Genomic DNA, 25,308 nt, shown 5'->3' with positions numbered 1-25,308 from the left:
GAATGGTTTCTTTGGAGGCTACAACTTCGTACATCTTGAAGATATTGCCGGGAAGACCATAACGGAAATCAATCGTTACCTTACCTCTACCAATTAGTTAAAGTAGAAAAAAAGTTAATGTAGAAAAATTAGAAAAAATAGAAAGTTTTTAGACGCCTAAATTTATTTCTATACCCTAGAAGCAAACTATGTCAAGTCAAAAATTGGCATATTTGAGATATACTCGTTTACATCAAGTTACGTAGCTTTTCAGTTTCTACCCCTTGCTGTTTCTCGTTTCCGTACAAATAAATAAAATAGTGGGTTTAAAATCAAATTACATAAGTCCTATGTCAGCCCTGGGCTGAATGAGGTTAAGTTACGGAAACGCAGTTTGGCTTAAACATCTTTGGTTAGTTTAGTATGTTATGTCCACGGGTCCACAGTGACGAAGATTGATTTTCACCGTTTTGCTGTTATAGGGTAGTCAATTTAAACTTAATAAAAATAGTAAATTGGTTCCAAATTGCAACACACATACCTATTTTGCAATTTTCTGTTAAATGTGTTCTTATTATATCAGTAATATAATGTTTTATTTGGACTTTAAAATGATTTAGCTTATTCATTTTGACATAAGTAGGGACTTAATATAAGTTAAGCTTAATATAAGTTTCCTGTCCTGTTTTAATATTTTAATGTTTCTTGTTTTAATATTTTAATATAAAAATTATGTTGTCGCTCAAAAAAATGTTGGTATTTGTAATTTGTAATTGTATTGGTAGTTTATTAAAAATAACTGTTTTACATTTCATTTAAGCTCAAAATAAGTTGTTCATATGCTAAATATTACAATCATAGTATTAAAAATAACCAAGTAACTAGGACATAACTGCAAAAAAGAACTTTAAATTCGTTTTCTCAAAACTATGATTTGTCACTTAACATAATTTGCCTCTCGGGTAGAGATATTCAATTTTTTCTAAACCAGTTTTGCGTAATAAAAAAATCTATATTAAATCGTCCTTAGTGCTGTAAGGGGCTTTAAAAATAATCAAGAGAAAAACTTCTACTCAACTATTGCCGATCTCTCTACTGTGTTTAGCGCGAGCTCACATATTCCCTACAGGACATGTAGGTGTTTATTTCTGATTATTTTGCATAGTGTCGTAGATATAGAAATTTGAATACGCAGACGTATTTCCAATACAATAATCATAATTTCATTGATCAATATTCGAGATATTGTCAAAGCTTATCTTCACCAGCTACCTCTAGTGGAATTTTTCAACAAAAATATGGCATTATGTGTAATACCGAAAACCATTAGAAACTTAAAACCCTCACGAGTCAATCCTTTTATTAAGCGTGCCCTTCGCCGATCTCGTTATTATCCCCAAACAAACGTAAAAGGCGCCTCAAAAAGTTTTAATGACTTACCTCGCTAACGGCATCATTTTCAAAGCCAGGGCTCTGCTCAAGCAAAATCCCGCGCCGCCTGTTGCAAACCAAAATCGAACTTTTTGCTGAAACCAAACAAATAACACGTTTAAAATTCGTTAAAACTTTTATCATTATATTATATCATTATATTGTATATATTTTATAATCAAACTTATGGAAAATGATTAGCTTTATATTTCAAAAGTCACAAATCTGGCTGTTCCAATATTCCGTGGACATAGACTACTACGTATAGGACAATACTACTACGTATTTTTGTAACCAAAATAGGTTCATTGGACACAATTTACCTATATACAAAAGTGCTTGGTTTGCCCTTAGAGGGCATCAAACCCACAATTTTTTCAGATATTTCAAGAACCGTTATTCCGATTTGAATGAGATTTTGGAGGACCCTGTTTTACTAAGTGCTTTAACATTTGACTTTCACAAAAATCAAGAAAAAGTACGGGAAGAGTGAAAGCTACCTCCACGCCTACATAAATTTTAGTATAAATGTTTTCAAACTCAACCGACGACCGATTTTTTTTTCGCATAATGGTCTCTCTGGTATTTACTACATATTTTGTCTCTTAAAAAACGCCACCGCGCATACTTTTTGAGGAAAACATTATTTATCCGAAGCTGATTGGAGGCGCATAAAATATTGTATGCTCTAATAATCTAGTTGGAAAAAATATGGAAATTTATATTAGTACCACAAATTATATTTGACAATAAGCTTCATAAAAATTATAAAAAATAATAAATTTTAAATTAATTATCTTTCGGGTTTATTTTTTCCTTATGACATCTAACGGACAAACGAAACACTTTTATATAAAGGAAAATTAGATGCAATTAACTTATTTTGATTGAAAAAATACGTAGTTATTTTGTAATTTGTAAAAAATGACCATTTTACGAAAAGAAAAGCCAAGGGACCATTTTACGAAAAGAAAATGTATCGTCGGTGGAAAATATTTACACTAAAATTTATGCAGGGGTGGGGGCAGTTTTCGCCCTTTCCGTACTTTTTCTTGCTTTTTGTGAAAGCCAAATGTTAAAGCACTTAGCAAAACATAGTCCTCCGAAATCTCATTCAAAGCGCAATAACGGTTCCTAAAATATCTGAAAAAATGTATGTATATCCAATTACCCGGGACTTTTTGAAAATACTAGTATTTTGCATAAAGTATTTTGAAGACTGATCAGTGCATGTATGCAAAAATCATATATACCTATAATAAAAAAATCCTATTTAATGCAGATTTCATTTGTGAGTCTGTATAGCAAGTAATGTAATTGCATTTCTTTTTAATAAAAAAAAACGATGTAGGTAATTTTAACTTTCATAAAAGGATCTATCTGGTGTTATTACACCGAAATAGTTATAAATCCCCATGGTACAGACGGTTACATTCCCCAAACAATAGTGTTAGCGTTTTGACAACACGCGTGTTTAATTTGGGTCCCCATTATTTCATACAGATTACCAGTTTAATTTGTTTAATCTTATTACCGTTCGTTCCGTTTTCCTCTGTTCCTTTCGCCCCATTTTAATTATATATTTGCCGATTCCATTTCCTTTCGAAAATTAACAGCGTTAGTGCTTCTATAATGACCAGAAACAAAATAATTAATATTTATTATAGTATAGCCTTGGGAGTTCAGACGTTGATATAGATGTATCGATATAATGAAATAAAAGTTAATAAAAGGCTCTTCTAGTACTTATTTTTCGATATTTAATATGTAACTTAAGTTCGATCAAAAAGTACATATGCAATTAAGTGTGTCTGGAAACTGACCCAAGAACACTGGATTCGAATTACACGTAAGATATCATTAGTCTAGAATATTCCTACAATTTTTCGCAAACAGCGGTTTATGAATAATTGGAGTTTGTTAACTATTGTGACGTTTGAATTAAGAATTTTAAGTTTGGTAAGTTGAGAATACTGTCTAGATCTCCAAACATTGTTGATCATATCGATAAATGTTTTAAGTCCATTTTTATCATCTCGCATTAATATAGCGATGTTGTAAATAACTACAGCCAATGATATTGACATGTTCTGCGTCTCTATATCTACTTATTTCTCTGAGAATATAATCACATACAGTAGGACCAGATATTGATGAATCGGCCGAGCGCGACGAAGGAAACATCTTTCCGTCATTTTAAAGCCGAAGAAAAAATAATAAGAACAAAAATGAAGATCGCAACGGACTGGAAAACATCGTAAAAATAAATGAGCATCGGTTTAAGTGAAGCCGATGGTTATCTAGCAGGCGCTTTACAGATGGTCACTTGTCACGGTCGCCTGTTTTTGAAATTCCAACTTGACCACAAATGGAAATCAGAGCATGTATATGGTTGCATCGTTTAAAAAATGAGTCTGGCAGAATTTATTTTATGTCTATAATTCTGTAAATACGATGTCTGTTACAGAAAAAAAAGTTCAATCAGCATAGCTAAGTAAATGAAAAGTTTCTAAAAAAATCCTTTATGGGTATTTCGCCACTGCACTGCAAGAAAATCTACAAAATAAAATAATTATTTTTTGTAAACACTTCTGCGTTAAACCAAACGGACGTTGCTTGTCAGAAGTTATGTTTACAGTAATACAAATTTGCCTAACAAAGAAAAAAAAATGCTTAACGTTTCGGAAAGTTATCTCTTTCCGTCGTCGGAAGCAAAAAAAATACAAAGAATAAAGAAAAAAACTATTTAAAATATTTAAATTCAACTATTCGAGAACACTTTACTTTTTTAAAACAGATGCGTCTACAAGAAACCGTTGACGTTCTGTTAAAAAGTAAAAAATATCGCAATATGTGAGAAAGAACTTGAATCCAATGTAAAAAACGACTAATGAATTAATTCACTTTAGATCAGATTCAGATGAACACTTTCCCGAAACAATTTACAAAATTGTAATCTTCTCTCGTGATCACAAGCATATAAAAAAACTGTTAATTAAGTTAATTTCTATTATATAATTTAGAACATTTAAAATTAAAGTAGAATTTCTATTAAAACATTTAAATTTAAAGTAGAATTTCGATTATTTTTAAGTAAACATCATACATATCTCGTTTTTCCTCACTTGTGAGCACATTGTTGACTGTTAATACACCTTACACTATCTACTATAAATTTTTGTGTCCAGATTTGACACTTAGAGTAAACAAAAATTAACTTGCCGCCATATAAAGTGTCAAATGTATTTCCAAGGCAGACTTGATCTTTTGAGCGAATTTTTAAAAAATCTATTTTTTAGTGAATTTATACAGGGTGCTACAAATTCGAGGTACGAGCATTGGTATCTCGGAAACCGTAAGAGACACGAAGATGGTTAAATTGGGGCAAAGTTGCGCTCTACGATGTTCACCAAGATGCCATCAAAAAAGTTTTAAAAATTTCAAGGATTGCCGAGTTTTTTGGAAAAAAACGGATTTTTTTGAAAATCAATTTTATTTTTTCCTGGCGTTACTTTTTAGAAAATCAAAAAATTAATTACACATTCTCATGGCTACTTTATTAGGGCTATCTGATAGTATTTTTAGATTTTCAAATTAGCTGATATTTTGTGAGATACAGAGGCCAACTTATTTTTTTTAAATACGGACCTGCATTTTTTATTTGAAGTTTTGAAAGAACTCACTTAATACTTTTTTTTGTTTTAGGTACCTTACCAATAACAAAACTATTTAATTATTATTTAAAATAATTTCACGTCCCATTCTGGTTTTTTAAATTATTTAATCTGATTATGTTCATCGCAACAATATGGATCAGCGCTAATTAACATTGAATCGAGCCAATTGAAAGATTCAAACAAATAATACTCAGGGCATATGATTTTGAAATCTCAGTGTACGATCTAATAATATACATAATATTAATTGTAGTTATTATAAATAAATCAACTTCTACAAAATAGTTTTTCTAAAACTAGTAATGCTCTACATGTTCGAAAGGGTTACCACCGTCCCTAATGCACAAATTAATGTATTTTTCGTTCAATCTTATTTATAGCTCTTTGAACATATTATCTTGTTATACTTCCGAATGCATTCTGTACTCTTTATTGTAATGTTGAAATGTATTCTCACTTTTAAAAATGACGTCAAGTAATGCCCAATAATTTTATATTATTTTTTATTATTAAATTGCATTTGATTATCCGTTTTCAATGTTTTACTCCGCGTCATTGTTAAGTTTGAAAGCTTACCAATATTGTAACGATGAATAGATTAAATATTAAAAAAAACAGGGCCGGACTTAACATTAGTTTAATTAAATTGTGTTCAAATGTCCGAAACAAAAAAAAATGTTAAGTGTGGCATATCATTGTACTCAGGAGACCGAGTTCTTTCAAAATCTGAAATAAAAAATGCAGGTCCGTATTTAAAAAAATTAAGTTGTTCCCTGTATCTCACAAATTATCAGCTAATTTGAAAATCTAAAAATACTATCAGATAGCCCTAATAAAGTAGCCATGAGAATGTGTAATTAGTTTTTTGATTTTCTAAAAAGTAACGCCAGGAAAAAATAAAATTGATTTTCAAAAAAATCCGTTTTTTCCAAAAAACTCAGCAATCCTTGAAATTTTTAAAACTTTTTGATGGTATCTTGGTGAACATCCTAAAGCGCAACTTTGCCCCAATTTAACCATCTTCGTATCTCTTACGGCTTCCGAGATACCAATGCTAGTACCTCGAATTTGTAGCACCCTGTATAATAATGAATATAAATTATTTTTTGCTCTATCTAATAGTATAAAAATTTAAAATAGCGGCCATAAGAAAACAAAAACTTGACTGTTGTGCGAAATCTAGAAGCCTTATAAATTTTCTGAAAACGGCATTTAATTGGCCGAGGTGAAAAATACCACCTACCAACTTATTACGTTACAATATATACAATAGTTCTAAAGATATTGTCATTTAAAACTAACGTATTATTTTCATGTTGTTGACATAAATTCGAAACTAATCAAGATACCAAGATCAATGTTGAGCATCGAAATTGTCACCACCCTATATATTTAATCGTTATTGATTTCAGAAAGATCTCTTTAATTATGAAAAGGCATACAATAACGTTCATATAATGACCTGTATCCTATATACGAATTACACTCTTAAGTTTCTCATAAAAATAATCCGCTTCATTTATAATCGCAAGAGATATAAATTCATACATTGTTCGGTTTATATATTGCCTTCTGGTTATAAACCTGTACAAATGCGGGCATTGGAGCGGCATGAGAGAAAAATCATATTAAACGTGCGATGTTATCTTTCCGCGAGGCTGTTTGAGAGCCAGCCGAAGTCATTTCACTATAAAAAATAGCCTAGGAATTGATTTCACCCAGTTGTTCGTACGCCGAGTCAATTAAAATGAAAGTCTAATCTAGAACAAACCTATAATATAAATTCATCCATAAGTGCGTTTCACCATTTCTGAAAGTAAGCATTAGGGAATAATTTATGGTCAAGAGATGTTTCAGATAAAGGAAACCAAACTACTATAAATTGCCATATCTTTAACAATTTCTGTCGAGCAATCTAATATTTTATAAAGGTGGTGTTTAAAAACTGGCAGAATTCTTATCTAAGTTGTATAATTATGAGCTTGTACAGAATCGATCTTGGATTATTAATCAATACCTATATCATTTCTGCATAATAATTAATAAGAATATATTTCCAAAAAGGAAGTCGTCCTAAACGTCGAAACTCACTTACGTTCTTAAAAAATATTGTTGGTTTCATACTCAAAAAACGAATAATTAGTAATCAGTATAAAGGACAGTTTATATTTTCAAATAATCCGTAAAACCGGTTTGTACAAGCCATTTTGTACAAAATTTGGGCACGTCTATAAATTAATATATATTTGTTTACACTGTCAGTCAGTGCTAGTTGTGTGATAAATGCTTATTTGAAGATCTTAATACAAAAACCGTAAATATAATTTTGTTTCCATGAAAAAATCTTAGATAAATTTCTGTATTTAATAAAATAGGGAAAATTATGAAACACAGAAGTGATGTTGAATTACTACTGTCATCTGATGAGGTATGAATAATAATCATACAGAAACACTAAAACGACAAACAACTGAAAATGGCTAAACTATTGTTTGCTGCTATGTGTTACTGTTAAGTGTGTAACTACAATCTTGTTGGTTCTACAAGAACTTTATGATGAAGTAAATGTTAATCTAAATCTGAACCAAAAATATCGAGCATATTTAAAATCGCATCTACACTGTCAGATATCTGCACTAACTGCAATTAACAATCAAGACGAGACAAAGTTTACTCAAACGCAATCTGGTTTGCAAAAGCCAATTTGTGCAAACTTACTGGTTTAGGACTAACTTAAAGAAAACGAATAGAAAACACTCTTAAGATGCTGTACATAAAATAGATTGAAATGAACATACTGCACATATTATGTTCTTTTCTATTATTGCAGTAATAACATTTATGTCAGTTATAAAAAAAATCAAATTATTGAAACTTTTCTTGAATCAAAGTCAAGTCAAAAAGATGCCTAATTTTAGATGAAAATATCGTTTTATCCGTTAACACATAGATATGATAAAAAAAGTTTTATGATAAAGTGACTATATTATCATCATGTAGTGTCTATAATATTCACATTTTAATACTGTTTTAAGGCGTCTAATGTTATGCTATTGGCACAGCTTGTTCAGAACCGACCGTTTCAAGCAGCGATCAATTCACTAACCATCAATTCAAAGTTGATCAAAGAATGCCTAAAGAAGCTGAATAAATTATTTAGGAAAATATAATGAAGCCCTCCTACTCGGTATGCCGGCCCACCAAGGGATAGAAAGCAATGAAAAAGCAGACGATATAGCTAGAAAAGGAGCGAACACTCCACTAACTGAACCAGAACCGTTCTGCTTTCCAAGTGGTAACCAACTTACAGCAGAACTCAAGAATCTACAAAACTCCATCCGTAAATTGAAACGGGAATCCTCTAACGGTCTAAGATACTCGAAGAAATTTCTCGAAACTCGATCGAGATAAATCAAAGATTTTCCTGGATTTAAGTAAGAACAATCTTCGGATTGTCAAGGGGTCTTTAACAGGACACGGGCTCCTCAACGAATACCTCAGTAGGTTAAAACTGTGAAATAAAGGCGAATGCAGATTCTGTGGGGTAAATGGGAAAACACCAGAACACCTCATTACTCAGTGCGCCGAGAAGACAGCCATTCGTGCCATGAAGTTTGGTACGACAGATATCGAAGATAGAGAATTAACCTCTGTGAAACCGTCTTAGATACTGGCTTTGAAACCGTCCTGAGACTGTATGATTATTATAACTCAAGGAAGGGGGGCACAATAGATCTGTAACGTTTTAGTGATACACCTCCCCCCCCTCCCCCCCGATACATACTACATTCTACTAGCTGGTCTTCTTCACTTCTGAGTATACGTTTATTACCTACTGCGCCTATTCTCGTACATATATCAACGGTCAAGGCACTAGTTTGAACCGTTTTAAAACAGGGCTTCAATGGAGCTCAGAAGTCAACTTGTTAGGTAACATAATAAATAAACAGAAAATATAAGTATAGGTAATTACGCAGTAGGCAGTTACAATGTAAATGATCACAATTCGGCAGGCTGTTTATGAATAAGCTGATGTGCAATTAGTTTTGTTAATTTTTGTGTAATATCATTTTTTTTATAATTTGAAGCTTTGATAAAATGTTCTGTAAATTAATCAAATGTTTTCTAAATGCAAATAAAAACTATTGATTTAATACGATTGCGTTTATCGCTATCATCACTTCTAGATGAATGCAGCAGTATCGTCGACCCACGCCATAAACGACAAACCCAGACGGTCGTATTGAGGATCGGAAGCAACAAATTATTCTTAGATTAAACTAAATCGGTTAGAATGAATCGAAACGAGACTTAAACGTTACGTGGTAATTGATAGAGGCATGCACAATTGTACAACGGGAAATGATCAAATCACGACCAGACCAGGCTAGACGTTGAGATTAAAAGTCAAGGGTGAAGGTAACGGTTCAATGTAAAAGTAAGGGACAGGGTAGTAGATTTTTTTTTGAAAAGTACCAATCGTGACAATCTAAAAAATAGTAGGCTGGAATGTACATATATTATTATATATAAAAAAGTGTATGCACTATGTGCGCATATTTGAAGTGAAACTTCTTACTAACAGCTATTGAATTGAAGGATTTGAAGGACATGTTTGAAAAATAAATAAACTTAATAAATTGACTGATATTGCTGTTTTAGTACAAATATTATTTTCAATTTATTTCTGTAATCTGTACGGGGTGGGTCAAATTCGACGCTTTTAAATAGAAACACCCTTTTCTATAGGACATGAGAGGAGACGAAAACTAATATCGGTGTCTGGAGCTCAATTTTCATCAAAAACATGATGGTGAAAACCGCACATCAATATCTGTTACCGTTTCGGAGTTTCGGGGTGTTTTTCAAAAATGTGCATTTTTAACAAATCGTTGTAACTTTTTTGCTATGGAAAATTTTGCATTTCTATGCAAACATTTCCAAAGAACCTTGTTACGTAGAATTTAATGGTATAAGTAGTAAGTATAATTTTTTTAAAATTAATAATTTAAGAGTTATCAACAGAAAAATTTATTTTTTATTTGGGACACCCTCTATATTTTTAATTAACTGAAAAGAATTTAAAATTACCTTTCCAAAGATATAGCACACTTGATATTTTGTTATAATCCCCTTCGAAATATAGAATTTTTAAAAGTTTGCCACTTTTAACTAGTAGGCTTCGGACCCCTTATTGATGATATGCCCTTAATGGAACTCGAAAACATATTTTACCAGCAAGACGGCGCACCGCCTCAGAACGCTGAAGTTATCAGCAAATTTTTGCAGCCAATTTCAAGAATAATTGAATAGCTAACCAAGATTCCAGCCGTTGGCCGTCAAGGCCGCTTGACCATGGGCACAAACCATGGATCAAATCCTATGGATATATTTGCGGAAGAATAAAGGTTCCTTATTCTTCCGTATAATCTAGACAAGAATTAGAAGTACTTAGCAGTTATGAGAAGATATCTTTCACTCCCACTGAGTTAATGAATTCCGCGAGAAATGTTCAAAAACGGCCCCGTCTGTCCATAACAGAACACTCTCGATATGTCGAACACCTGTAGCAAGATCTCATGTCTTGGTTTGCTATTTATTTTTATTGTTATTAGATACAGTTTTAATGTGTTGATGTTGGTTAAATATATTTTAAATTGTTATAAAATTCTGCATCTCTCATAGCAAATATTATTTTCGTTTTAATTGATGCTCACAGCTAGAATTTTTTTGCATTACATCCAGTGCCGTTCAAAGCCTACTTATTTAAAGGGGGCGAATTTTTATATACTCTATATCTCGAAGAGGAATCGAGCAAAATATCAAGTGTGTTATATTTTTGGAAAGGTAATTTTAAATTCTTTTCAATAAATTAAAAATATACAGGGTGTCCCATATAAAAAATCAAATTTTCTGTTGATAATTCTTAAATTATTAATTTTAAAAAATTATACTGAAACCGTTAAATTCTACGTAAAAAGGTGTTTTGGAAATGTTTTCATAAAAATACAAAATTTTCCATAGCAAAAAAGTTACAGCGATTTGTTAAAAATGCATATTTTTGAAAAACACCCCGTAACTCCGAAACGGTAACAGATATCGATATGCGGTTTTCGCCATCATGTTTTTAACAAAAATTGAGCTCAAGACACCGATATTAGTTTTTGTCTATCTCCTATAGAAAAGGGTGTTATACCATTTAAAACCGTCGAATTTGACCCACCTATATATTGTATGTTTCCTCAATAGCCTGCAAATTTTGTGGAATACCACCCAAAATACACACTTTTATGCAAATACCTAATAGAGTTAACGCTTAAATTTAATTAAAAAGAGAAAAAAATTTGAAAAAAATGTCTATATCTATGTGGCGGATTAATCTCTCCAAAAAAATCCTTTATGGGAAATTTCGCCACTGTACTGCAACACTAAAAAACACACTGTATTTTTAACAGAACGTCAACGGTTTCTTGTAGACGTATCTGTTTTAAAAAAGTAAAGTGTTCTCGAATGGTTGAATTTAAATATTTTAAATAGTTTTTTTCTTATTCTTTGTATTTTTTTTTTGGTTAAGTGATAAACTTTCCGAAACGTTAAGCATTTTTTTCTTTGTTAGGCAAATTTGTATAACTGTAAACATAACTTCTGACAAGCAGTGTCCGTTTAGGTTTAACGCCAGAAGTGTTTCCAAAAAATAACTATTTTATTTTGTAGATTTTCTTGCAGTACAGTGGCGAAATACCCATAAAGGATTTTTTTGGAGAAAAATTTGTGAACCTAACCAATTCGTATTTATAGTTGTTTGCAGTAATTTTGTTAAATTATATGAATATTCTCGTTGATTCTTGATTTGAGATAAATATGACAATATTCTCCAATGAAAATGCGAGTTAATAACCCTAATAATTCTAATTCTAAGCTGGAAACTGAGATAGATGCTTTACCCGGACCGTTATTCAAAAGCTACAAACATATCGATGAAAATATGCATGAAAATTTGCTTCCTAGCACACAATTAGAGCATATTGGTACAAAGGTACAATTTTAAGTTTATTATAGTGATTTTTTAGCCGCGTATGGCACAGATCGTTATCCAGAGCGAGTTAAATTGATTTACAAAGAAGTAGATCTACCCCGAATGGGGTAGCTGTTGCAACACTGCTGTTGCTACTTTTGCTGAGGCTGGCTCGTATGCCACGACCTTGAATTTTTACTCCCAACGCGCGTAAAGAAGTTTCACTTCAAAAATTGCCGACGTTTTGAACGTTTACATACATATCGAAGGATTGGAGGGGGAGCCAAATTGAAGTAGTTTTTCATTCCAGCCACGCCATCGCCACCCCTAAGGAAAACTAACCAAACTTTTTTTAATACGAAATACGAACCATAGGTTGAAAAGCTTGTTGCTTGTTGTCATATAGAAAATGTTTAAGATTAAGCAGCATTTTTTTAAACGGTAATTTTGTATAAATACAGATCAGGTAACTAACGTTCCCATTCTACTATGTAGGTATTTGGGATTCTCCTGATGCTTTTTTTCAGAAGACATTTCTGATTACTTTTCAAATTTTTACACTGTATAGAGATAAAACCTATATGGATAAAAAAATGATATTAGGTAATATAAATTCTTCGTTTTATTAATTGTGGCTCTGGAAACTGCAGCCCGGAAGATTTCCGCAGACGAGCGTTCAAACCATCTCCTTAAATTATTTAGCCATGAGTTCTGGCGTCTTCCTACCTAATCTTTTCCCTTGCACTTTGCCTCTATTATGAGGCGCAGTATTTCGTATCTATCACCTTTCATCACATGACCCAGGTATTGCATTTTTCTTTCCTTGATGATGTTCAGTATCTCTTTTTGTTTCTGCATGCGCTGGAGTAGGTACTTCATCGTTGGTGATCCTTTGTATCCATGAGATTCGCAGCATCCGTCTGTATACATACATTTCGAAGGTTTCTATTCTCTTTTCGGTCTGTGAATTTAGTGTCCAGCTCTCACATCCATAGGTACATAACACAGGGAAGACGTAGCAGCTGGCCATTCGAGTTCTGAGTTTCGCACTGAGGTCTCGTCTTGTAAAAAATGATTTCATACTCACGAAGATTTTTCTCGCTTGCTTAATTCTTGAAAATATTTCTATTTTCAGGTCGCACTGACTACTGATGTTAGCTCCTAAATACTTTATTGAGGTCACTTGTTCGATTGTTTGGCCCTTGACACGAATAAATGCACCCTTGACACAAATTGGCCCTTGACACAAATAAATGCACACCTGGCATTTATTGCAGTCTTAGAAAAGACCAATAGTTTGGTCTTGGAGACATTGAGATACAGTCCAAACATCTCATTACAGTAATATAAAATAGAATTTGCTTATTTTAAAAAACTCGTCTGGTAAAAAGAAATACAAGCCTAGTCCGGTAAAACACTTGTTAGTGTAAAACCTTTTTTCCGGACTGAAATCAAATTATTATGTAAAGGTATGTTTTACGATACAGTATGAAATAAAAGTAATAACAAAACCGACCATTATTTCTAAATCATATCCTATTGAATAAAAACGAAATCTGAATTGAACAAGGAAAAAATTTATCTCTAGCTGCAATTGCCAAAACGGCTATAAATGCTATAAACGGGACAATATTCAGTAAAATTTTCAAATACCGCCTCGCCTATCAGTTAAAACTGTCACTCGTAAATATTAAATCGGTGTCATAAATTGGACATGGAGGGTCATTAACGAATTGTCTACAAAATATGTTTTAAACCATCGTCGTTGTGCTTTTATGATTTCCCATCACGTTTTTTTATTTATCAAAGAAATATTGTAAGCTGAATTATGTTATCTATATTGTCACTAAATGATTCAATTATGTTATGGAAAGTTCAATTATTTTACTCCAAATTTTGTGTTCCATTTCAGACAATCAAAAATTGCCATAAATTCTTTTCTCATAACCAGTGATGGGCGAGACCCATCTTGTTCTTGCACAAAAATAAGACCAAGGATAAGACTAAGACTAGCATTTGATATAAATATAAGACCAAGACCGACCGGTTACAGTTTAGTTTACAGTAAATTTGCTAAATTATACGAATATTCTCGTTGATTATTGGTTTGAAATAAATATGACAATGTCAAGGATAAGATCAAGAGAGTATTGGTCTTGGTCTTGCATTTGCTCATCGCTACTCATATCTTTACCCAATATAAAGTTTAGTCCTCTCTGAGCTAAAGTTCAAAAAATACAATTAATATTTGAATTAATAAAAAATAAATCCCATGACATAAAAAACAAATTCAAATTTGGAAATGACTGTAAATGTTGTAGTTAAAGTTGATATAATCGATGATGTGAAAAAAATATCTAATCCAGATATTATAATTGTGTATAAACATTTAAAGCAAGCTCCACTATATGAATGCATTTATTGGACGGACAGTGAACTTAAAAATAATGTATAAAAGCCATAGTGAGCAGCGTAAATAAGCTAATAGCGTAATAGCAACTCATATTAATATCTGAAAGATATTAGTTCATCGTCTCTCTATGTCTATCTCTTTCCCAATATGAATCAGATATTAGTTTGACGTGAAATGACATATAGATGCGAACACCATGATCTGGTATACGCTGACTAATATAACATTGATAGACAAATTTTCAATTACAGCATCACGGATCAAACAGAACTGCCACCCGACAAGCTAATAATCATATTGTAAACAGCCTTTAGTTAATATTCGGTGAAACAGCCTACCGAATTCATAAATTCATTATTAATAAATTGTTATTGAACTAGGGTGGGACGAACACTTAAACTGACCAAAGCTTTGATTAAACAATGCTTGGTTTGTTACACATCGGAGTTGCAATAATTGATATATCAATAGAGTTTGGAAATGACGACGGTTTTACCTTTTGAAATGAATTTGAAATCTGGAAATCTTTCAGAATTATATCCAAACAACAAACAAGGACAACTAAGAGGGGTTAAATAATTAATTTTAACAAACACCACCGATCGACCATATTTACTTATAATTAATAAATACTTAATTTTAAGTTATTTCCGTTGAATAGTCGTCTAAAACCAATTGAATCATAATTTATAATAAATCTGTATAGCATTAAAATAAAATTATTGTACTTCATCTAGCAATAAAATATTTAAGTATAGCGGGTGCATCTCAAAAGTGCTTCACCGCTATAACTTTTTTATTTTTTCAGTTAAAAAAACGAGATTTGGTATGTTAGTAATGACCTAAATTAGGATTAATTGACGTATTTAATTGTTTTTGGTCACTTCCTGTTTCACCGGAAATTACTAAAACTTTTGATTTTTAAATGGCACCCTCGGTATTTTTTTTTACTTTATTCGATATAAAATAACACTCTGAATAGAATGACATATCATATGCCAACTTTTGACATTTTTGCATATGCTTTATTTGAAAATATAACATGCGATTGATTCATAACGAAAATTTAACTGGAAATATCAAGTATGTGGTATCAAATTATTCGTAAAAAATGCTTTTTCCAAATATGGTAATGAGCCACTCTCGTTCCATTTGAAAAAATTGAGATATGATTAAAAATAGGATTTGGGCATCTTTTAACCGGCCAGGACAAGACACTAAAACATTAGAAAATCAAATCTATTTTTCCAAGGCTCTTTGATTAAAAATTACCGTTTTTAACATAGCCATGGCACTCTAGATTGAAATTTAAAATACGATTTTTTATTAAGGGAGAATGTCAATAGTTGACATATGATATGTCATTCTATTTAGAATGTCATTTTCTATAGAATAAAGTAAAAAAATACCGAGGGTGCCATTTAAAAATCAAAAGTTGTAGTCATTTCCGGTGAAACAGGAAGTTACATAATAATATTACATAAGCTCTACTAACATACCAAATCTCGTTTTTTTATCTGATAAAAAAGTTATAGGGGTGAGCCACTTTTGAGACGAACCCGGTATGCTAAGGAAGTATTTAATTAAATTGATTAAATCCATTAATAAGTTTTAAGGAAGAATAAAACACTGACTGGTGAAACCTTGGTATTGTCAAACTACCATACGATCGAAAAAAAACGGCGTCAAGGACGGCTGGGAAATGAAAATCAATGACAACTTTGGCGAGGTTAAGCCCTAGATGTCATTTATTGCCCGTATTCTATTTTTTAATGGCGCTTACTACCAGTTGTTTAAGAAGGTTGCATTTTATTTTTATATTGCGTAAAAATTATTTTTAAATGCTGTAGTTTAAAATTGGAAAAACAAATATTTTTTGAAAATAGATTTGTGTGTCTGGAAACAGTCTACTCTTTTTTAATCTTTCTTTAATTACTGTTAATTTTTGATAAGTTTTGTGTCAGAGTGAGAGATGTATAAAGACTCAACTCGCCAAAATTATCATCGATTGTCATTATCCAGCGGTCCTTGAAAATATCGATATTATAATATAACTTCAGCGTGAGCCTTAAATAAATGCAAATATTTCTATGGTTAGGTTCTGAAAAAAATACTGAAAGTTTTTTTTAGTTAAAACTTGTTAATATGGTAAAATAGGTAGTAGATTAAATTTTAAAAACCGAACTCAGAAAATAATTAAGTGATTCTCAAAATTTAAGAATAAGATAATTTTTTAATTTTCAAAGTAAAATAACTGAACAATTGTGGGACTTATGAAAACTGGTAAAGAGAAAATATGTGTTTTTTTATCGAGACCTACAAGCCTATTTTGTACTTATTTAAGACTCTCCTTGTAATTTTTATTATAGCAGATATACCAACTCGAACCACTTCAAAACTAGCACTTGGCAAACTGATATCAAAATTACAAATTGCCCATTGAACGGATTATTAACAAATTTATTTGCAGCCATTAAACTACGATAGAACGAGCGTTCGATCGACAGAAGCTTTAATCAAAAGCCGTTTGGTTTGTGAGACGTAAGCACCCTCCATGATGTGCCCATCGTAATATTAGATGTAATAGAGAAAACTTTGATAATACATATGGCAATATTGCAAAATGGACGTTTTTCAAAACTAAGATGTGAATTGGCACCGTTGTAACTTTTATTTACCACAACAACTCAATAATGAACTTCAACAACAGCTTCAGTCGATAAATTAACGGTTTACGTGCCACTTAACGTGCCACGTAAACTGATATTATTAAACGAATGATTAGCCAATGGATCTGCGCCCATCGAACTTCATACAATTGAATGGTCAGAAATTGAACCGAAATTTAAATTAAATCATGTTTCGTTCGTTAGACGAAACCGTCCCTATAGAGGGGTGGCTGTAGCTTCAGCTATAATACGGAAAATTGGAAATTCAGTAACGGAATTACAGACTAGACATTTCCTGTAATTGAAGAATGGATGACTCCCAAAAGCGACTTTTTACCTATTTGCAAGGATAAAGGTAAAACGTACTGAAGTAGTTTCTATCTACAAAGGCTCTAGAACTAATATCGTATATGATGTGTGTATTATAATTAAATAACTTCGTTCCAACGCCGCGTGGCAGTAAACCCTACTCGGTACGGTAACCTAACCCAACCACGAGAGAATCGTTTAATGAAAGATAACTTTTGCATTCCAACCAGAGTTGTCATCGTAAAGCCACGACTCCACCAAAGCAACATTTGTCGGCGACTGTGTCGCCGACTAGTATTGTCAACAATGTTGTTGAAAAGTCAGTAAAGTCGTCGACATTTTAAGTCGCAGATTTAAGTCGCCGACTTTGTTTCATGTTTCGCTTGAGGAGCGGTACATCAAAGAAAAATCGTGTCGACGACAATGTTTACAAACATGCCGAAAAGCGTCTCCACCGAATCAACTCCTATCAGTAACTTTATCGGGTATATTTTGCAATTTGTACTCGTGTAGTTGACAAGGCCAGAAGTTTGTTTTTGATTCTGTTGCTAAAAATAAATTTGGTATGGAGTGGAGCAATGATACAAAAACAAGAAATCTGATTGAAAAATATCAAGCCCACCCCGAACTTTGGAACACTAAACATACTTGGTATAAGAACAGAAATAGAAAGTTTGATGCCTCGAATGATATTGCAACTAGTTTAGAAGTGGAGAGGCTGAGATTATAATTACATCCTCGTCGTTCCACATGTTGATAAACACTAAATAAACTTTCGCTTTTTAGTCGAAAAATGAAGTCGAACAACAATATTTCTTTGGTAGGTACGATCTACATTTCTCGACAATATTTATGAAAATTGTAACAAAAGTTGATGACAATGTCGTCGACATATGTTGCTTTGGTGGAGACCCGGCTTAAGATTTTGAGACCGTAATTTCGATACCAGCCGGAAAGCAGGAATCATAGGGACTGACCTGCGCATTATGGCGCATTCTCACGACTCGTGTACTTGGCAAGTATTTTTTATTCGCATACAGGGTCTGGCGAAAGTGCCGCGTAGCTTCTATAACAAATAACTTAGAAATTATGTATAGATGCCCGACGCACCGTGTATACTCTGTATACCCTGTATACCAATAATTACAAATGTTTGTCAAATAGGTACACCCATATTTGCGTACTTGGTACTATATACAGGGTGTTTCAAAACAAATGCGAAAAACTTCAGGGGGTGATTCCTTGTTCAAAATAAAGGGTAGTTTGCTTTATAAACGTTGGGTCAAAAGTCAACCATTAGGGAGATATCGCGGTACAAAGATGGCGGAAAAATAATGTTTTTATTTTTTATCTTGAAAACGAAAAGAGTTAGACTAATGAAATTTTACGGAAGCATTACTGTTATGAAAACACACTTTCTGGTAATTTTTTAACTTTTTTTAAAATGATTGGAAGGGGTTGAAATAAACTACCCCTATCAGTCATGTTAATGAAATATAAAGAAAAATCTTATCAAACACATGCAAAAAATATTAATTTTGATAGTTTAGTTTATTTAGAAACTTTTTATCTCTTGTGTTTTTTTGATAAAACTCACCGATTTGAAATTAAAAAATAAAATGTAAAGCATTACATGTCAGGACAAAAAACATTTTTAGATAAAGAATCTAGTGGGCAGCTGTAATTTTTTTAAAAATCTAGTCGGCCGCTGTCACTTTAGGATGTTTCTAATATTGTTTTATTTGACATTACCCTACTGCAATACGTTATTATCTAGATTATTATTATTATCATTATTATCACTAGATTCTTAATCTAAAAATATTTTTAGTCCTGACATGTAATGCTTTACATTTTATTTTTTAATTTCAATTCGGTGAGTTTTATAAAAAAATACAAGAGATAAAAAGTTTCTAAACAAACTAAACTATCCAAATTAATTTTTTGCATGTGTTTGATAAGATTTTTCTTTAAATTTCGTTAACAAGAATGATAGGGGTAGTTTATTTCAACCCCTTCCACTCATTTTAAAAAGTGAAAAAATTACCAGAAAGTGTGTTTTCATAACAGTAATGCTTCCATAAAATTTCATTAGTCTATCTCTTTTCGTTTTCAAGATAAAAAATAAGAACATTATTTTTCCGCCATTTTTGTACCGCGATATCTCCCTAATGGTTGACTTTTGACCCAACGTTTATGAAGCAAACTACCCTTTATTTTGAACAAGGAATCACCCCCTGAAGTTTTTCGCATTTGTTTTGAAACACCCTGTATATACTAGTATACTACTATCTTTGAAAACATTTTTTGCAACAAGCTTGGCGCTCACACACCTCGACGAGTGACAAATAATTGTACAAGGAAACCGCTCACACGACATGGCAAGTATATGCCAATAACCAATGTTTGAACATGTACACGAGACGTGAGAATCCGCCTTAAGAGAGTGTCAGCAAATTACTGATTTTTTCTGGCCTTCAAATGCATATCTCTTTTTAATTTTGACAGTTCATTATGATGCATTTATCTGTTGTTTTGACAACGCGCGACTTTTTAAAGCTTAAAGTTTCATTTGCTGTTTATCGTCCATTTATTTTAAATATTTCTCTATGTCTGAACTATGATGAGTTGCGAAGGGGACAGTGATATCGAATCTTTGTTGAAAACCAGCAAATGATTTGAACCAATAATTAAAACCGTACAATTATAAATAAATCAACTTCCCAATTTATTAATTGTCTTATAGTATATAGTTCAAGCACATAAATACACCGTATGTTCGAGAAAAAACGGCGTCCAGTTGGCTTGGAAATAACGATCAATAACATTCTCCATATATTTTTACATATAAAATGACAGCCATAGATAAAGAATCTATATACTGATCTATATAGCGATCTTCATTTCATAGTCATCGCTAACGCCGTTTTTTTCGATCCTAATATATTACTCATTTTGAAGTAAATAAAAATAGTATAAAAATCTATCTAACCAATAACAATAACAAAGTAGCTGCCATTAATAAACTAGAGGCTTTCGAGATGTGGCTATATCACAGAATTCTGAAGATACCTTGGACGGCTAGGTTAACAAATGAAGAAGTTCTGAGACGTGTTAACAAAAAGCACGAATTGTTTGAATTGATTAAGAAGAAAAAATACGCATACCTGGGGCACATAATGCAAAACCCGAAATATCAATTATTGCATTTGTTAATCGAAGGCAAAATCGACGACCGGAGGAGTATCGGAAAGAAGAAAATGTCTTGGCTGAGGAATGTTAAAGAGTGGACAGGTCTACACGATGTACAGCCGTTAATAAACACCGCCAGGAACAGAGAAGCGATGGAAAATGTTATTGCAAACATCCATTAATGGATTTGTACTAGAAGAAGAACTAATATCCCTAAGTCCATTTTCTTGATAACTTTGGATGGTTTCTCATTATCAGAGACTGACACGGTTTTTCTCTATCTTTCAATTCTTTTATAACAGAAAATGTGTTTTGATCAACTATACTTTAAAACCAAGTTTCCCATTTAATCGATAAATAGTAATGAAATAGCTGTCTGTTTAATTATTTTCTTGTCACCCAGTATACCATTACGTCGAGAAATGGTAGAGATGATCATGGTCTCGCCTAAATTTAAAAAGTCTCCGCCACAAATCCGATTCTTTTTTTTCGGTTCGACTTGAATCAAATCTCGATAAGTCCGTCATTAATAACGGCGTCGTTTATTCATTTCTTAAACGCGGCGGCAAGAATTGAAAACGATAGTTGACTCGGTGGGTGGTGCTGCCTGTTATCCATTAATTATCGAAAGACCCGATAGAGGGGTATTGATACAAGTCGGACCTCGCTGTGAATCGACGAAAACCGCTTGATTGATATTGCTTTATATGTGTGTTGTAATGATAGACATCATAAAGTATTATGGATGAAGCAGAAGTACGAAAATTTAAGGCTGGTGTGGTGAAAGTCATGATCTAAGGATTACAATACATAAAAACATATATTGATATACGGCTGTGTACTTATCTGAGATCATTAAATTATATTCAAATTCCCAATGATATTTAAAGAAAATAATTGTACTCGTAGATGGCATAATCTGGTATTCTCAAGAATTACAGTTTTAATATATTTTATTAAAGAACTAAAATATATTAAAACTGTAATTCTAAGTATATTAGAATAATAAATAATACATAATAATAATCTATTCTGTAAGAAAAATTAAAATAAATTTAAATATACTATTCTATCATTTATTGGCTCACTGGAGATGTAGTATTACTAGAGCCCGGTTGACACGGTCAACCAGAATTCTGCCATATAATTATATGGAAGTGTAATTGGTCCAATTCCATTTTTTACGTTTTACCAATTAAAAAATACTACTTTCAAAAATATTAGGATATCTGAGTTACTGTCTAAAAAGCGAAGTTCCTATTCATGAGCTTATTAATATCCATTTACCTCATGATCACCTCAATTGTTATTCATAGTAAAAACCAAGCTTTTTTACTAAAATAGATTATAACGGAATTAGGGACCATTTTTAAAATAGCCGAATTTTTTTTTCCGAAATATCTAGTAAGCCATGTCCATGAAGAACTTTTTCAAAAATCTGAAAAGCACATATTTATGACCCTACAAAACTGCAATTCTTTCCCTATTTTACCGACTCTCTATCTTCAGTAGTTTCTGAGATACCCATAGAGAACACCGTAGAAAAGTCACCCTGTATAAAGTACAGAAAATCTCTTACAACATTACTGAACCGATATTTTACGAAAAAATCAGAGAGTTCTCCATTTCTAGTAACTCGGTTCGTACCTTTTTAATATGTGGAGTTCTCCGCTGTTCTTGCTTACCTTTAATTACAACTACGTACCAGAAGAAATTTATGCCGGCCAAGAAAATTCTAGAGGTGCCTATAACCGCTGTTCGATGCCAGGTGTGTTCAATTAATAAAAATTTATTGAACGCACCTCGGAAACTATTAATAAGCAAAACTATTTAACGTCGGCTAACATTAAAAGCATGACCAAACCAATTAGTTTCTATATTTTATATTCATTATTTTTGACTACATATTAGAAATGTATGAAAGCAGTATTCACTGTCCAATTCGGTTAAAAGGTTTAGTCGATCAACAGCATGTACCCGGATTGTCTTTACAAGAGGAAAAACTTTTTTTTCCTCTTGTGAAGAATGCATTTTTCTCAAAATGTTAATAATAAAAAGGTTTTCCTCTTGTTAAAACAATCAGGGGACATACAATATGTCGTCCAATTTCATTTATATTGCAAAAAACGTTTTGTTTTTAAAAGTTTACCGACTCCATTACAATTTATTTTTCTTGAACATGAAATAAAAGTTCAATATTTGAAAAAATGTCAACACATATTTGACATTTCTAGTATTTTATCAAGCTGTTCCGTATTTTATCGATGGTGTCGACAACTTCGAATTCTTTCAAAACACAAAATACACTTAGATCCATTCTATCACATACTAAACCAATGAATACAGAACAATAAACAAAAAATGTAATATACAAAATACCATGTGAATGCGATAAATTTTACATTGGTGGATCAATTAGACCCTTAAATGTTCGAATTAAAGAACATAAAGATTATTTAAGAAAGGGAGATTTTCACAAATCTAAGATTTGTCAGCATTCATGGGACACAGGGCACAGAATAAATTTTAATAACGCCAAAATTATAATGAAAGAAGCTGAATGAAACGCCTTTTTAATACAATCTAATAAAAATAAATGTATTGCTCATGCATCTGTAGATGTTAGTCATGTATGGAAATCGCTTCTTTGATTTTAAAGAACATAACATAAATAAACATAACATACGTAAAATTAAAAATAATCATACAGAAAGTTTAAGGCTGTATGGTTTTTCCTTATATTGTTATCAGGTAGTAATTGTTAATTTTGAAGTTTAACTTGATATAATGTCATTTTAAGAGAACGTGAACGGTTTTTGTAGACGTATCTGTTTTAAAAAAAATTAAAGTGTTCTCGAATAGTTGAATTTAAATATTTTAAATAGTTTTGTTCTCTATTCTTTGTATTTTTTTGCTTCCGACAACGGAAAGAGATAAACTTTCCGAAACGTTAAGCATTTTTTTGTTTGTTAGGCAAATTTGTATATCTGTAAACCTAACTTCTGACAAGTAGTTTCCGTTTGGACTAACGCAGAAGTGTTTAAAATAAGTAACTATTTTATTTTGTAGATTTTTTTACAGTGGCGAAATACCCATATAGGATTTTTTGAGAGATGAATCCGCCACATAGGTATAGACATTTTTTACTATGCTTACCATATTTTAACAATCTGACTAATCTGGTTTTTCAAAGGAATACAGCTTTATAAAGGGCTACTTATGTTAAAATGTGACAGTTCTGATGGTATTTTTTATTATTACGAGAATTAATTAGAATGTGAATGGCAATTCAAACAAAATTTTCATTATTTATTTATTTTTTCTGAAACCAATATTTGAACGCTAAAAAAATGTCCGTGCTCTTTCAACACTACTACCATTATTAACTATAAACTCTCTTTTTCTCCCTTCTAAAAATAACTCTCCACGTTTTGATGGAAAAAAATCTGAGGTCCGGCGTACATTTGGCCAAACGGGCTTCTCTAAACGTGTCACGAGGCAAAGAATACCCTATTCAATAATCCAATTTTGACCCGGAGAGTCTGCATGTGACACAAAGTCGCCCCAAGTTGCGAAAGTTACGAGTAACTTTATTACGCCTATTCGACCCCGTTGCACAATTTCCACGCTTTTTAACAAGAAGACGATGTAGGGTGTTGGGTTTCTGAAATACTTCCAAGAAAAATACTCGATTTGAGCATTTTCTAGAAAATAATATTAATATAAGATGTCTGTGAAATTATTATTGTCACGGTTTCTCTATCAATATAGTCACCAAATTGAATAGTGCAAAAAGGCTGCTTTTTTCTGATTTCTATGCATAGATAAGGGAATGAATTTTGATTGGAATATTCCAATTTCCGCCAAAACTTATAACTGTTTTGGATCGCATTCTTTGCAGAACGCTGCTAGCTATTGCTAAGAAAACAAGGAGAGGCAGTATTTTACACTGTCAAAGTTCAAAAATGTATTTCTCTCTCGTTAAAAAAGGCCAAAAAGTGTATAAAACTCTTTTTCAATGTTATTATTGTGATCTTGTAAATTTGAATTATATTTTATTTACAGAAACCCGTCATGATTGTGGAAAATTGGCATTAAAATACTATGTGAAAAACTGCAAAAACCAAACTTGAATCAAGCCTAAACGTGTACAACTTAAAACATCGGTTTCCAAAAAGAAATTCACATATTTTACGACGCTGAATTAATTTTAAACCTGAGGGATATAAGTTGTTTAGAATAAAGTAATTTTGATAAGAAAAATAGTGCCGTACTATCGACAAGAAACGTCGCTAGGATTGGCTTAGAACTTAGACACGACGAATGCTCTTATTTTATATGTAGCATTGTACAGGGTGTCCCAGAAATAGGTGCAAGTATTTTAACTGGTAGTATAGTTCAACCCCAGAAACACGTCTATTAGTCCAGTCAGTGGGGGCCATTATAGGCCTCTGCCATACAAAAGGTGGTGTAGTAGTAATTTTTTAATATGTTGTTAAGGTTTAGATCTTGATGAAAAATCCAAGTTTTCGACCTTGGGGTGCGACCGCTCGAGCCGCCATCTCGAATTAAAGATACAAAAAACTATTTTTCAAAATAAATCCGCAGCGGTTAATCTTACGA

General features: G+C 32.1%; 1 protein-coding gene across 1 annotated transcript in view; it reads right to left on the bottom strand.

The window, feature by feature from the left end:
• LOC115876239 (fringe glycosyltransferase) overlaps window positions 1–25,308 on the bottom strand; it is a gene marked incomplete at its 3' end in the record, with an annotated part of 299,652 nt that overhangs the window by 42,740 nt on the left and 231,604 nt on the right. The window contains exon 6 of the mRNA XM_030891943.1: window positions 1,420–1,505. Coding sequence (XP_030747803.1) covers window positions 1,420–1,505 — 86 coding nt within the window. The remainder of the gene's footprint in view (window positions 1–1,419; window positions 1,506–25,308) is intronic.

Source organism: Sitophilus oryzae, unplaced genomic scaffold (genome assembly GCF_002938485.1).
Source record: "Sitophilus oryzae breed Bouriz unplaced genomic scaffold, Soryzae_2.0 scaffold_1429_pilon_pilon, whole genome shotgun sequence".
NCBI lineage: Eukaryota > Metazoa > Arthropoda > Insecta > Coleoptera > Curculionidae > Sitophilus > Sitophilus oryzae.
Note: the sequence above shows the minus strand (reverse complement) of the source record. Positions and strands in the feature narration are given on the sequence as shown.